Source organism: Podarcis erhardii (assembly GCF_964252035.2).
Source record: "Podarcis erhardii genome assembly, chromosome: 7".
Lineage (NCBI taxonomy): Eukaryota > Metazoa > Chordata > Lepidosauria > Squamata > Lacertidae > Podarcis > Podarcis erhardii.
Window position 1 is genome coordinate 35,480,757 of NC_138511.1, and position 14,488 is coordinate 35,495,244.

The 14,488-nt window shown below is 43.3% G+C and overlaps 1 protein-coding gene across 3 annotated transcripts in view; it reads right to left on the reverse strand.

Moving 5' to 3' along the window:
• The window catches only part of ZNF423 (zinc finger protein 423), a 336,467-nt gene that overhangs the window by 26,371 nt on the left and 295,608 nt on the right, over positions 1–14,488 (reverse strand). For all 3 annotated transcript variants that reach the window (XM_081870154.1, XM_081870153.1, XM_081870155.1), the window contains 2 exons: positions 12,569–12,700; positions 10,455–10,570 (listed from right to left, as the gene is read on the reverse strand). In XM_081870154.1, coding sequence (XP_081726280.1) covers positions 10,455–10,570; positions 12,569–12,700 — 248 coding nt within the window. The remainder of the gene's footprint in view (positions 1–10,454; positions 10,571–12,568; positions 12,701–14,488) is intronic.

A 14,488-nucleotide genomic window follows, 5' to 3' on the forward strand; every position in this document is an offset into this window, starting at 1 on the left:
GTATTGCCTTACACTCCACTCCACCCCACCCCCCTTGCCATCTGGTATACAATGGTACCTCGGGTTACATACGCTTCAGGTTACATACGCTTCAGGTTACAGACTCCGCTAACCCAGAAATAGTGCTTCAGGTTAAGAACTTTGCTTCAGGATGAGAACAGAAATCGTGCTCCGGCGGCACGGCGGCAGCAGGAGGCCCCATTAGCTAAAGTGGTGCTTCAGGTTAAGAACAGTTTCAGGTTAAGAACGGACCTCCGGAACAAATTATGTACTTAACCTGAGGTACCACTGTAACTTAGAAGTTATCCAATGGAAGAGGACCTGCAACAAAATGTTCCAGTGCAGATAGGAGTGATGACTAGGTCTCTACCAAGAGTGTCTGTTTTGCGTTGTGTTTAAAATTATCTGCTGTTTACTGGAAGAATAAGAGATCAGGATGAGAGACTTTTTAAAAACAGAACTGGGGAAATATGTTGAATATATGAAGACAAACTGTAAACAATTAAGAATGTTAGCAGGATTGACATAAACACGTGCAGTAAGAAATAATTAAAGGGGAACATAAAGGATAACTTTGTAAATAGGTCTGAACTGTTTATGCAGTAAGAATATGATATAAAATAAGGAGCCGCAGGGTGGGGGGGAGGAAAGTCGAAGAAAACGTAGGTTGAATTTGTTTAGATTTAATTTTTGTTGTTATAATACTGTAAAACCCTCCATCTATCTATCTATCTATCTATCTATCTATCTATCTATCTATCTATCTATGTATCTAATCTGCTGTTATTTTCTGTGTCATTTTCAGCTATTTTTGTTGTATTCTGTACATCACCTTGAGACATGGGTGGACGGCGCAATAGTCACCACCTTTGTGGGCTGATTTACAAGTTTGGTATAATAGCTGAGCCCTTAAACTAGGGCTGGGGAGCCTGGGAAGATCATGGGAAGCAGGGATCATGGGAGTCCAGCAACATATGCAGGGTCACTAGTTCCCCACCCCTGACCCAATTCAAGCTCTGATCTGTAAAAATGTTCAAAGAGTGAATGAAAGGATGTTGCAGTTTTGAAAAGAGGAAGAATGTCACTGGTATTAATTCCAGGGGTTTTCTCTGTGTGTGGCTTTTTCAAAAAAACCAAAATGCCCTTTTTCAAAGCCATGAAAGTACTAGTGAAGCAGAATGCCTTCTAATATGTAAAGGATTTGCAGCCAAAAACAGACTAGAAATGATGGTTAAACGCCTAGAGCACTGTTAATTTTTAATTAATGTTAGTTATAATTATCTGACGGTGCTTGACTGAGATCCAGTAACAGGGTTGGAATGGATTTTGTTTTCCTTGTAATTTATTAGTTTTATAACTAATAATAATTAAAAATTAAATAAAATGCTCCAAGTAGATCCTGTAATAACCCCCCCCTTTCTATTTTTAAATGAAGAAGTAACTGATTATGGTTATACCAATTGACTAATTCTGATTCTAAGGAGATGCTGATGTATTCTCTGATTGGGGGGAAAACACAAGTTTTTGGGTTTTAGGGAATCTTTCCAACCGTTATGTGGAAACAGATTTTAAGGTGTGATGGGTAGAGAGGTAGAGAAGCCATACCTTCCTCGCAAAACCTATAAAAACTGCATACGGAATTAATGCCTTCTATCAAATGTAGAATGAGTTCATGGTTTGTTTCCAAAAAGTGTCTCTTGAGGTTTGATTTCCAAGCCAAGCACAAATTGTAAAATACAACACAAATTACACTAATGAACAAGCTGCTTATTCTCACAGTCATAATTTAGACTGCATGAGGGGCTGCTGGGGAGGGGGGGTATTAACTAAATAAAAAACCAACAACAACCACAAAAACAACAAGGTATTTGGTGCCCACTCCACAAAAAACTCAGGTTTCTTTTACAAACACACCCCTACCCGAGCAAGAAGTATGGCGCAAGCATATGGCACCCTCAGGCAGTTGCTAGGGGCTCAGTGCTCTGGCAGGCCCCACTGCTGATGCCTGCCCTAGACATCCCCTCACACTAAATTATTTTTTACAGACGTCTGGAACTGGGAACTACCATTTTAATTACCTGCAATTAGGGTGGCCCCTTACCTATTACCCCTGGACAAAAGGGGACACTGCCTTTCAAAACATTTGTCTGTGCTACTGTAGAAGAGAATCTATATCTATATCTATCTATCTATCTATCTATCTATCTATATCTATCTATCTATCTATCATCTATCTATCTATCATTTATATCTATCTATATCTTACTATAATTTAAATAGAAATGCAATGCATCTCACCTTAACAGGGAGAACTGTGACCAGGTGGATCTGTGTGGCTGTTAACTCAGGTGCTAATGGCTGATGGGCAACTTCAAGGCCCTTGCAGGTAGCCTTCCTTATGGTTCTTTACCTTTAAACCACACTTGGACCAGAGGACACTTCAGAGTGAGGACTCCTATTAGAGGACTGTAAAACAGGTCACATGGCCACCCTAACTGATATGCCCCTGACACAGTGTTTTGCTAGGGCCCATCAAAGGACATAATTCTAAAGGGGTTGTCAACCTGGTCCCTACCGCCCACTAGTGGGTGTTTCAGGATTCTAGGTGGGCAGTAGGGGGTTCTACGGCACAAGCTGAATCCTCCTTCCACCAAGCACTGGTGGGTGGTAAGGAATTTTTTCCATCAAGAAAGATGCATTAGTGGGTGGTAGGTATAAAAAGGTTGAATACCCCTGGTCTAAAGGCTCCCTCATATTTGGAGCCAACCCTACTGGCCACTTTGGGAATTTGCAAGCAACTGGTGTAAAATAAAAGTGTACTAGCACACAGCTAGCTTAATAAAAGATTACTAGTACACTAGGTATAATTAGATGTACAATGGACCAACTGGAAGTTTCATATTAGTACTTTATGAGATCAGACAACGCTGTTTTGTTTTGAGGGAACTTGGAAAGGCAGCTGGACAAGGAAGAGTGTTGTACCCTCTCCAGATCTCTAAGTGACCTTAACTCTCCCAACTATCACATATCTGGTCAAAAGTCTAAAAACATTACTGCCTTGTGCAAGCACACAGAACTTGCAAATACTTCTCAGCCCAGTCAAAGGACAAGACTCCACAGAGATCTGCACTGGGAAAAGCCACCTCACATCCCAAAGGAAACTTTGAAATAACCCTCCAGTAGTTTTCTGACGGAAAAGTATAGCCTGTCCCCCAACCCAGATCTTTTGGACTACATTCCCCATATACTCTGGCCATTGGCTGTGCTGGCTGGGGCTGATGGGAGCTGAAGTCCAACACCACATAGATGGGACCAGGAGGAGGAGATTAAGTCATTTGGCTGATCTATATAGATTAGGTGACCAATCATACCTGTAGGGTTACTGTGTATATATTGTAAACCTGGAGATGTTAGGTTGATAGAAAAGAAAGACATTTTTAAAGTCACCAGTCATATATATCATATGTAAATGCCCATTTGTAGCTGACCACTTTGTTTTGACCTCCTCTGTCTCTTCCCTTTCGCTCCCCTTCCATTCGTATCTTGCCTTTTTAGTTTGTAAGCCTGATGACAGGGCACCTCTCTTTTTTGATGTGAACCATTTGGGATAATATAATGGCCTGAAAAGTGGGATAAAAAACAGCTTGTAAAATAGTAAATAAATATATGTTTCTATAGCATCCACCCTATTTCTGATCGTTGATGTCAGCTATCCGTCATGTTTTTCAGTGCTACCAAGATGCTTTGTTGTGTTTGCTGCAGGAGACTAACTCAGCTCACTTTCTGGATGTTACATGGGAGAAGGAGATGTGGAGTGCCTGGTTTCGGAGACAGCTGAGAATTCTCCATAATATACAGTTTTGGCCTCAAAAGGGGAGTAGGTTCCTCCAGAGGAGCTCCAGCAATTTTGTGGCTTGACTTGCCTCCAAATCTGAAAAAAAGATTCCTAACAAGCGATCAGACATCATCACACCTGTGCTAGGAAGGAACTGGCAGGTAGCCTGCTCCCTCCATACCTGCCTCATCGGTGGGCTGCTCTATCCTTGGCTTTAGCTTCCCTTGCTCGCAATCATTTAAGAGGAAACTGTATGATTAGCAGCACACAAGCAAACAGCAGGAACTAATCCTTTAAACACAAATACTTCAGTGGCTACGCAATGGTTCCCCACAAAACAGTGGGGAGGAAGATCAGAGACAAACCCCCTCCTCGAGTTTCCTGTAAATGCCCTGCTACTCATTCACAATTTGCTTAATGCAGTTCTTAAGGCAATTAAGGACGTTAGGTTCCACCATTCTGATTGAGTGCTACAAGCTTTGTCTATGATGATTTTCCCACCCCAGTTGTGTGTGTGTCTGTGTTTTTTTTTCTTTGTGTGTGTGTGTTTTTACTTGCAGGCTGTCAAGGCTTCGGGCACCTCAACACCATGGCTGAAATCTGACCTGATCAAGTGACGTTTTTGTGTGCTGATGCTGAAAGACGGAACTGAGATGTGGGCAGTTAATCTAGATTTTTTTTGCTGGCCATTCACTTGCCCTCATCCATCATGCAACTGCCGTTCCATAAAATGGTTATATGAACAGCATGTGAAGCCTCACAAAGGAGAGAGAAAACTAAGAACCCTAAAGCCAACAGAACAGAAATGGGGACGAAGGGTAGGTAGGTGATGAGGATCTATAGTGAAAAGACAGAGAATGCCTTTCAACCTAATGGTAAACTGAGTAATCTGAGCTAAACGTTTCACTTTTGTCAGTCACCAGTGTGACAAGGAAACAGAAATCTGAGCAGAGCTATATAGGTGGAATCTAAATCATCTCTCAAGGCCTCCCCATTGAGCTCCAAGGGGTAAAGAGACTGCAATCAATGTCAGTTGGCAAGGGATACAACCTAAGACCCCCAGTTCCTGACAACTCTGCCATTTGCCCCCCAATAAAAGGGGACTCACAGGGGGACACAGCATACAGTGCAAATCCCAAGGATCCCTTCAGCTGATTTATCTCAGTAATTTTTGGCTCTACTTTTCTATGTAAAATAGTCAAAGCCGTGTGCTTGCAAAACAATAACTATGAAATAATCAGACATGAAGTAACCAGCATCAAAATAGCAGCATCAAAAAAGTGTGAATTCTGTATAGAATTTTCTGCTGGCCTCAAAGCAACTTCAACAAGCTAAATAAAAAAGGCAAGCGACAACAAAAGCTGGAGGGTCTTCCCCGGGGAGGGCATGAAATAGTCTAGGAAGTCTCATCTCTTATACCTACCTGCCCACTACCTCTCTGGGTATTAGGAAAGGGCTGTAGCTCAGAAGTAGAGCATCTGCTTTGCATGCAGAAGGTTTCAGGTTCAATCCTCAGCATCTTCAGGTAAGGCTGGGAGAGACTTCTGTCTGAAACCCTAAAGTGCTGACAGCCAGTATACACAATACTGAGCTAGATGGACTAATAGTCTGGCTCAGTTTAAGGCAGCTTCCTATGTTCCTAACAGGGTCGCGGATTGTGCTTCTTGCACAGGTTTTTTAATCAGAGAATAATGTTCTTAAGGTATTCAGACCATGTTGGGCTTTAAGGGTAAAAAAAAAACCCCAGCACTTTGAACTGATCCCAGAAACAAATCAGCAGTCAGAGGAGATGACATAATACTGAGCCCTCTATCTGTTCCCCTGGTCAATCATAATGACAAACGTTTTGCTAATGAAACTATAATGTATACAGTGGTACCTTGGGTTGAGTACTTAATTCGTTCTGGAGGTCCGTTCTTAACCCGAAACTGTTCTTAACCCGAAGCACCACTTTAGCTAATGGGGCCTCCTGCTGCCACTGCACCGCTGGAGCACAATTTCCGTTCTCATCCTGAAGCAAAGTTCTTAACCCAAGGTACTATTTCTGGGTTAGTGGAGTCTGTAACCTGAAGCGTATGTAACCTGAAGCATATGTAACCCGAGGTACCACTGTATTTACAAGTGGCATGTCAGGTTTATCACTGATACTGCATAACCATATTTTTTTAACAAAAACCCATAGAAGGGTAAAGGGACCTTGGTCAAAAGAGTGGCATACAGTAAATAAACATTCTCTTCTTCTTAAGGATTGGCAATCAGCCCAAGACAACCATTTTTGCTTGTCTTATTGAGATTGCTGTTGGGCCAACATATATTCACAATGATTTTGTGTGCACGGTCTCAACTGTAATTTGCTTACAGATCTCTCACCTACCAAGAAGAAGAAGAAGAAGAGTTTGGATTTGATATCCCGCTTTATCACTACCCGAAGGAGTCTCAAAGAGGCTAACATTCTCCTTTCCCTTCCTCCCCCACAACAAACACTCTGTGAGGTGAGTGTGGCTGAGAGACTTCAGAGAAGTGTGACTAGCCCAAGGTCACCCAGCAGCTGCATATGGACGAGCGGAGACGTGAACCTGGTTCCCCAGATTGCAAGACTACCGCTCTTAACCACTACACCACACTGGCTCTCTTCCCCTTCCCCAATGAGCCTTTTCTGGCGGATAATATTTGCCTAGAATGACACTGGCAACACACTGCTCTGCCTTGGATGAATCCGATACTGCTTTTGTCTATGTGCAAGTTCTCCGACTCTATAATAAGGGCACAAGCTTGTACTGGAGTTATGCCAGATGAGGGACTTTAGGCCTCAGGGGGGAACCAGCACCACCAGCAGAAGACGCCACAGAGATCTCTTGCTTGTTGCGCCACAGCCTGTTTGCAGCTTTGTCCTCCATCTGGGAGCAAGGGAGACATGTTTTTCCTATAGAGGGATTTGAACCAGCAACCTCCATTCTTTGTGGCTGGCTTTAACAGAAGACAAGGATCCCTTGATGCTGACAGAGGCTGCTGCCTAGTTCTCTGTGCATTGTATGCTGGGGGCATGGCCCCAGGCCTACGAGGGTTGGCTCCCTCTGTGTCTGCATGGCATGTGGGTGTTGCTGGCAGGACCGTCCCCAGTTGGTGAGAACTGATTGTTTCCAGGGATGCACAGGACTGCAGTGCATGTCCTTGTGGTAGAGGATTTTCAAGCAAATCCTACCAATGATCTGGTGGCTTGTAGGGGGATGCTTGAAAGCAGCAATGGATCAATTTGTAAGAGAGATAAGTAGAAATCATTCCCTTATTCAGAAGACTTCCTTTTGTCTCTCTATTGTATGAATAAGGATAAATTCATTTTAAATTTTACTCAAGAGCTAAGTAGACATGTTCCCAGGGTCATTAAATACATTCCAGTGTGAGATGTTGAAGAATTAGTGGCAGCAAAGCATTACCAATTACGGGTAAATTTGCTTCCATGATGAGTGACAAGTCTTTTCCTAGCAGAATATTTTGGATCACATTTCTGATATTTCATAGCCCTCTTCAGTCATTCACATTAAGTCAACAAGAAAGAAAAGGTATGGGAACAAGAAGCAGCTCTGTCCCCAATGTGTGGAGTGCCTCCAAAAGTATAGGAGCCTTCCAGCTTTCAACAGGCATCATTCAACTCATGGAGGCTGATCAGAATTTTGACGGGGGTGGATGCCTGCACCTACAACCCCCTCCTGCATGAACACCTAAAGGATACTAGATCTTATTCTGAGTAAGAAGGGGGAGAAGCATGGTGCTGGCAAGAAGCATGCTAGACAGAACAGCACCCACCACTTTAATTTCTCAGGAATCCCCTTGGGCCCTATGTGAGAACCCAGCAATATTCTGGGGGTAAATGAAGATGATGTCAGGCCCTAAAATGTAAATGAAGTATTTAAAAAAAAATCAAAGGGATACCAGAGTCAGCCCAGTTGGTCATTCTATATCCTGACATTTGCCCTAACATGCCAGGTATTGAGACTCTGCCAGCCTCCATACATTTGTCCAACTCCTTTCTGAAATCATCCTAGGCCCACCTGGTTGGCTGGAAGGAGTGGGCTGTACTGGCAAGCAAACCACTAAGCTTAAGGATTAAAATGGCCACTTTATAAAATGCAAGGCACTTTATAAAATATTGGTAACAAGATTAGTTAGTTTTTAAATGTCAACAGAGTGACACAAAGAAATTATGATGTGCTTATGAACTATCCTGCCATTTTGATTATTGCAGCAAGACACTAATAGTAGGAGGAGAAGAAGAAAGAAATATCTCTACCATTATTATTATTCATCATCACCATCATCATAATCATCAAGTTTGCTTTTTTACCAACTGTATTGTTGGCTTCCTTAAAGACAGGAGATGCAAAAGCAGGGAAACAAACAAACAAACAAAAAACTGCTGACTTTACTGAAATATTAACAAGGTATAGTTAAAACTTTTGTACACTTATGCAAATGAGTTTGCTAGAACAAGGGGAAGGAAGAGGGTCCCCCCAGGGGAAAAATAAAATAAAATCAACAAAGTGAAAAGATCAACCATCCCTTCTGCAGCATGACAGCAAGACACAAGAGGCAGCAGCCTGGGAATTGCGGAAGATGAATTAAAAAAATAATAATACACACACACACAACTCTCCAAAGTTTAAGTACATCATGGTTTATAAAGCTAATAGATTTAAATGAGGCATGGTGCACCATTCCATAAAATGATTATATATACCAGGGGGCTGCAGTAACATTTTGGGAGAAGCGTTAACCTCATAAAATACGTATGATGCGGAAGGCCGAGAATGAGAGTATTTTTGGTGTGTCCCTTAAAAGTTAGAAGGCTGAGCTGAGAATTTCAGAAATGGCACAAGTTCAGGATTAGAAGTGCAATGGTAATCGTAGTGTTGACAGTGCTCCACACTGTAGCATGTTCCACACTGAAGGTCAAAATGTGAGCTTTTGAGTGTGTTCTGTCTACAACTGATAATATCAAGCCTACTTTCCCTAGAAATCTCCTTGCATTAAAAGCCAAAACCGCATCTGTTCAGCCACCGATTATTGGAACAGGAGGGTGCCGGCATCCAAGAGGGAGTTCCCAGAGTCCTTGTGCCTGAGGGCTGGCCTAAGGTATCTGGGAGCGTCAGGGGACTGTGGACTGCAGCCTGCAGCTGTCACCACCACCCCTGCCGAGAAATTGCAATGCAGGCTTTCACCTGCATATATGTGAATGGCAGATCGTGCAGAGATTATGGGGTGTGAACCAGGACTTTTGAGCCAGCTCCTGCTTTGTTACTGGCTAGAGACCACTGCACTTATTTGGGCAAAGTAATGCCCAGGTGGGGTAGTAGGAACCACTGCCACTCGCTGGGTGCCTTGGGGAAGAAACAGAATTGGTGCTATAGAAGCAAGCTGGAAAAACTATGTTGCAGAACTAAGCTTAAGATTGTTTGGATGCCACTTAAGACACCTGGCACTGTCAGACTACAGGTGAGGTGGCAACTCTGTGTCTAGGCTATACCACTTCAGGCAGGAGAGTTGGGTGGGGCGTCACCTGGCTGAATGCTCCTTTGTACATACGAAAAATATCCCTGAATCAAGAAAACTGGTGCACTATGCAAAAGCCTGAGCTGGAACCCCTTCTTCTTGACACCTCGCTCTCTTTGTGCAGGTAAGAGCATTCAATCAGCTGACTGCCATCTCAAGTGGAGGCAGAATTTACCCTCCTCATCTGATGTTTGGCAGACTCCTTACTCAACCCTGCTCAGCTAGCACTGAACAAGGCAGAGCTGCAGATATGGTTCCCTCAACCTCCAGATATGGCTGGACTCACCCCTGATTTGGCTGGCTGGGACTGACGGGAGTTGGGACTCTAGCAACATCTGAAGGGTCACAGGGATCCTCACCCTCAAACCTGCCACCTCCCAATTTCCCAGCCTTCTAGCTGCCTAAGAGCCAATGGCACATCCATGGTCCAGATTCCGTCATGCTTTTGCTACAGACCTCATCCTGTCCATGATTTGCATCTCCCAATCCTGAACCCATACATCTCAATCACATCCAAGCTGTAATGAAAAACAAAGAAATGTGCTTGGGTTGTTTGTTTGTTTGTTTGTTTTTTGGCCCTGGGTTTTCGAAAGGGAGCCACAATTGTCTTAAGTGTGTGCTTATAAAACTGGGAAAGAGGTGGAGAGGAAGAAGAGATGGAGGATGTCAAAATGTTACTTGAGTTTTTGTATGCTAATCTTTCCTTAAATTATTAACCAATGGGAAGAAATTATTTACATTGTGCTCGGTGTGGACGTGGCAGTGCGTTGTAAGGCGTCCTGTCAAGCGAAATCCTCAGAGCGAATGATTAGAGTTGTCGGGTCTTATTTATTTATGCTGCCCGTACTCAGAGGACCTTTTTTTTTTTTTGAGCTTGCACCCAGAGATAGAAAGAGAGGGAGAGGGAAGATTTTCTGATGTTGCAAGGAAATAAGCATGGGGTTTTTTTTGGGGGGGGGGGAGAGAGACGGAAGATGCTCTTGATACTCACTCAGAATGAGGTTATTTCCCACATATAATAACAACTGGAACAAATGGCATAGATTTGCATGTAATCTTTTTTTAAAGGTACCTGAAGCTCGGTCTGAAAGAAGAACTTCTGTGGACACTGGGAACAATCGTAAATTTTATCCTCTTGCCCGTGGACAGCAAAGATATGTTGCTGCAATTTATTTGCCTGTACAAAAACTAGAGGAACAAAAAAGAAGAAAAGAAACAGCAGTGTTGTCAGAGAGAATGACCAGCATAGTCAAATTCATATGGACACCTGTGCGCCTGCACCTTTGGCCTGTTGCCAAAGATACAGGAGCAGGCTGTGGAGTCAGGGGCTTTTACTCCTTTGTCCCTCTGCTTCCTTCCCATTCCATTTATTTACAAATTGTGTGTTAGATCCAGACCACCCTACTATTTACTAGTTTATTACTTTTTAATTTGTAGACCACCTATATGCCAAAATGGCTTCTAAGCGGTCTACAACTATACAACAAATGCATAATTAAAATGTACAACAACATTAAAGCATCGTTAATTAAACTATACCATAAAACAAAAAATTAAAAAGTGTAGCAATTGAACCTATTTAAACAGTAAAATCGTAAGTTCAGTTCAGGGGGATGCTTGCCTAAACAAATGTGCCTTCAGAAGCCAGGGCAATGGCAGCACTGTTTGGGACCTCCTGTATTTTAGCAGAGACACGGGAAGGGCTTTCCACAACACACACCGGTGCCACCAGTGGAAAAGCCTGCCTCTGTGTTACCATAAGCCAATAACCATCAGGCGGTGGCAAAACTCAGCACTGTCATGGTATGTGCCTGAAAAGCAGCACCACTCCCTACCTGGGCTGCAGCATTTTCAATCACATGAAGTACATTGGGCTTGAATTAGGCATGTTTAGTGCAGATATACTGATACCCTACCCTTTATGATGACAAATGATGGCATGGTTTCGGGGGATTTTTTTGAATGTGGGGGATAAGGGAAGACCTGATTCTGCAGCCTGCTCCCAATCTCTTAACCATGGTTAAGATATAAAGATCATTATGGCTACCCCAATACACATGCACATGGAAATGAAGGGGTGCTTTATGAATGGCTGAGAGAGTTGCCCAGATTTTCCACGTATACACAGTCATGCACTGAGTATAGCATGAACATTTACTTTACACTTCACCCTTTGATCACTTGTCAATGTTATTTAGAAAACACACAGAAGAAATAGAATATCTAGACCCCAGCAAATAGTAATTATAATAAGAATCATCACTGTGGTCTGATGGCATAGGATGTTCCAACTTAGCTGAAGCTAAGTAAGTCTTGGTTTGGGCAGTGGCCGGATGGGGGACCCCCTAGAATTCTATGGATGCCACTTTGGGCCAGTGCAGTCATAACAACTCTAGTGTAATAAACCATACTTTCTTGAGCTCAGATTCCTGATTAGCGTTAACTTTATTTAGATCCTGGTTTCATAACTTGGGGCCTAGACAGTGATTAAACCACAGTTTCTCAGTGAAGATGTAACAGAAAAGTGTAGTTTAATGAAGAAAGGGGTGATGTGTGCACGCCGGCTTTCCCCCCTTTTTTTCTTTTTGGTGTAATAAACCATAGTTTACTAGAATGAGATGGTTACACCTAAATTTGGTCCTCCGGTTCCATGATGGAAGAAAGGCAAAATAGAAATCAAACAAACAAACAAACAAAAATGCTTAATACACCACTTTTAACACTGAATATGCATTATGAGCAATGCACATTGGCTATTTTAACAATCCTGTAAGAGTGATTACTAGTACTCAATTTAGAGATGGAGAACCAAGGCTTGGCGTAAGTGGCTTGCCCAGGAGAGTTAGCAAGGTCAAGGCTGTCAAGGAACCTGAACCCAAGTCTCCCACATCAAGATCCAACATGACCACACCGTAAAATCACTGCACATTGGAATACAGAAATATTTCTAAATGTTCATACCAGGAGGTTTAAATGACTGTGGAGAATACTGCCCAGTAAGAGAAATGAAGGGGAGAAAGGCCGCCCTTCCAGGTAGCTCTGGTTTGTGAGATCATATTCAAAAGCTTTTCTGGTAGTGGTTTCCCCCCTTCCAAGGAAAGGAATACTGTATTTTAAAACTCCCCTGTGTGTCATTTCCGGATCAAGCCATGCACACAGAGGCTTGTCTGGGTCTGACTGTCTTACCTGTAAAACAAACAGGGCATTTGAATGTGCCTCCCATCCCCTCGAAGCTGTGCTCAATCAGGTGACACAGGAGCTTTGCCGGAGAGTCAAACATCTGGTTACACAGCTTGCACTCATGATTGATGCCTTCCTCTGCAAGGTTCAAATGATACAACTTGTTAGTGACACAGCAGATTAGCGTCTGAAATGCAGTAGTCGGCGAGAAATCACAGCACTGGATTGCATGGTTTCCGGGACCCAAAGATGCTGTACTTGCAACACCGCCTCCCCCCCCCCACCCCTTTACAAAAGCATGCGTTAGTATGCTTGTAGTGTATTCAGGTGTACAGCCGCAAGTCAAATTTGAGGGGCATTTCTATTTACAGCCCTGATGGAAGTGACATTGTGATTAAACCACCAGTAACATACACTCCTGTTTCCTCAGGCTTGTGACACAATGCCATGCCTCTACGCTCCGCGAAAACAGAAGGAGAGACACCAGACACAACAGCACTGCTGCGGGCATATAAAGCACACACACATATATATTATTAAGAATACTCAAATCCACATCGAAGAGCGCAAGAGGTTCAGGTGAGGCCGTAGAAAATGGGAGGCCAAAATGCTGCTACCTTCAACTCATTTTGCATTGTAACAAATTCAAGAGAAGGTGTCGATGCTAAAGAAACAGCAGGGATCCCGAAATGATGGTTTGAGCCAGCCAAGTTAGAAAAAAAAAATCCATTCTAAGTGGGGCAATTAGTTCCTCCCTCAATATGGATTTGTATTTCCTATATCATCCACGAAAACAAAATGTGTTTAACCTTCCATAATTCAGGGACAGAGTACACAATATGACAACAACAACAAAAACTCTCTCTCTCTCTCTCTGTGTGTGTGTGTGTGTGTGTGTGTGTGTGTGTGTGGTACTGGTGCTAGGGCTGGAAGCCCACCTGAATCGCCTGTTTGCAATATGAAGCCCTATCTGGAAGTACCCAGGCTACTCTCCCGGAGCCAAAAACAACAGGTGGGGGGGGGGAGTTCAGAGCAGGCGAGGGTGGGGGCTTTTTAAAGTCCAGGGGCCACATCCACTTCTGGGCACCCTTCTGAGGGCCACATACCAGCGGGCAAAGGGCACAAGGGCACGGCAACTATGTAAACTTTACAAGGAGGGGTTTTTCTACACACACTCACACATCCTTCTCTATCCTCTGTCCAGACATGCAAGAAGCATTGTCACAGTTCAGGGGTATGTCCCAGCAAAACAAAAATACTCAAGGAGCATGCAAAGCAGAGCCAGTGAGGGGTGTAGTGTGGAGAGAGTGCCGAGGGCTGGAAAGAAAGGCCTGGAGGGCCACACTTGGCCCACAGGCCTGAGGCTTCCCAACCCTGATCTAGGTTCCTTCCAGAGAGATATTTACTGTGGGATGGGTGCTGCTCAGGCATGTATGTTTTTTCATAGTACACAGAACACTATGGACATCAAAATGTCAGTCCATATCTCCCACCATAAGCAGATGTGGCCCTCAGGCAGATAAATGTTTTTTAACCCCTGATATAACACATCTGGTCAGGGGTCAGCACAGGTGGGGCATTGCTGATAGGGGGTCCCAGCCACTCCCCCGTCTAGGTCTTATTAACGTCAGTATGTTTGCTGCATCATGTGCCTCCAAAACCATGCTCCGGTAGCATAGTTTCTTCATGGCTTAGAGAACTATTATTTAAGCACATTGGATAAAGATATAGAGAGTGCAATCTTTTGAAATGAAAAGAAACGGGTTATTAGCCACAAGCTGGGATGAGAACTGAATTGCAATCACCACTACCATCATATATATCCATTTCCAGAAGTCATGTTATTCCATTGAAGCAAAAATAACCAAATGCCTTGTGGCATCTTAAAGATTAACAAATATATTATGCCATAACTTTCCACAGACC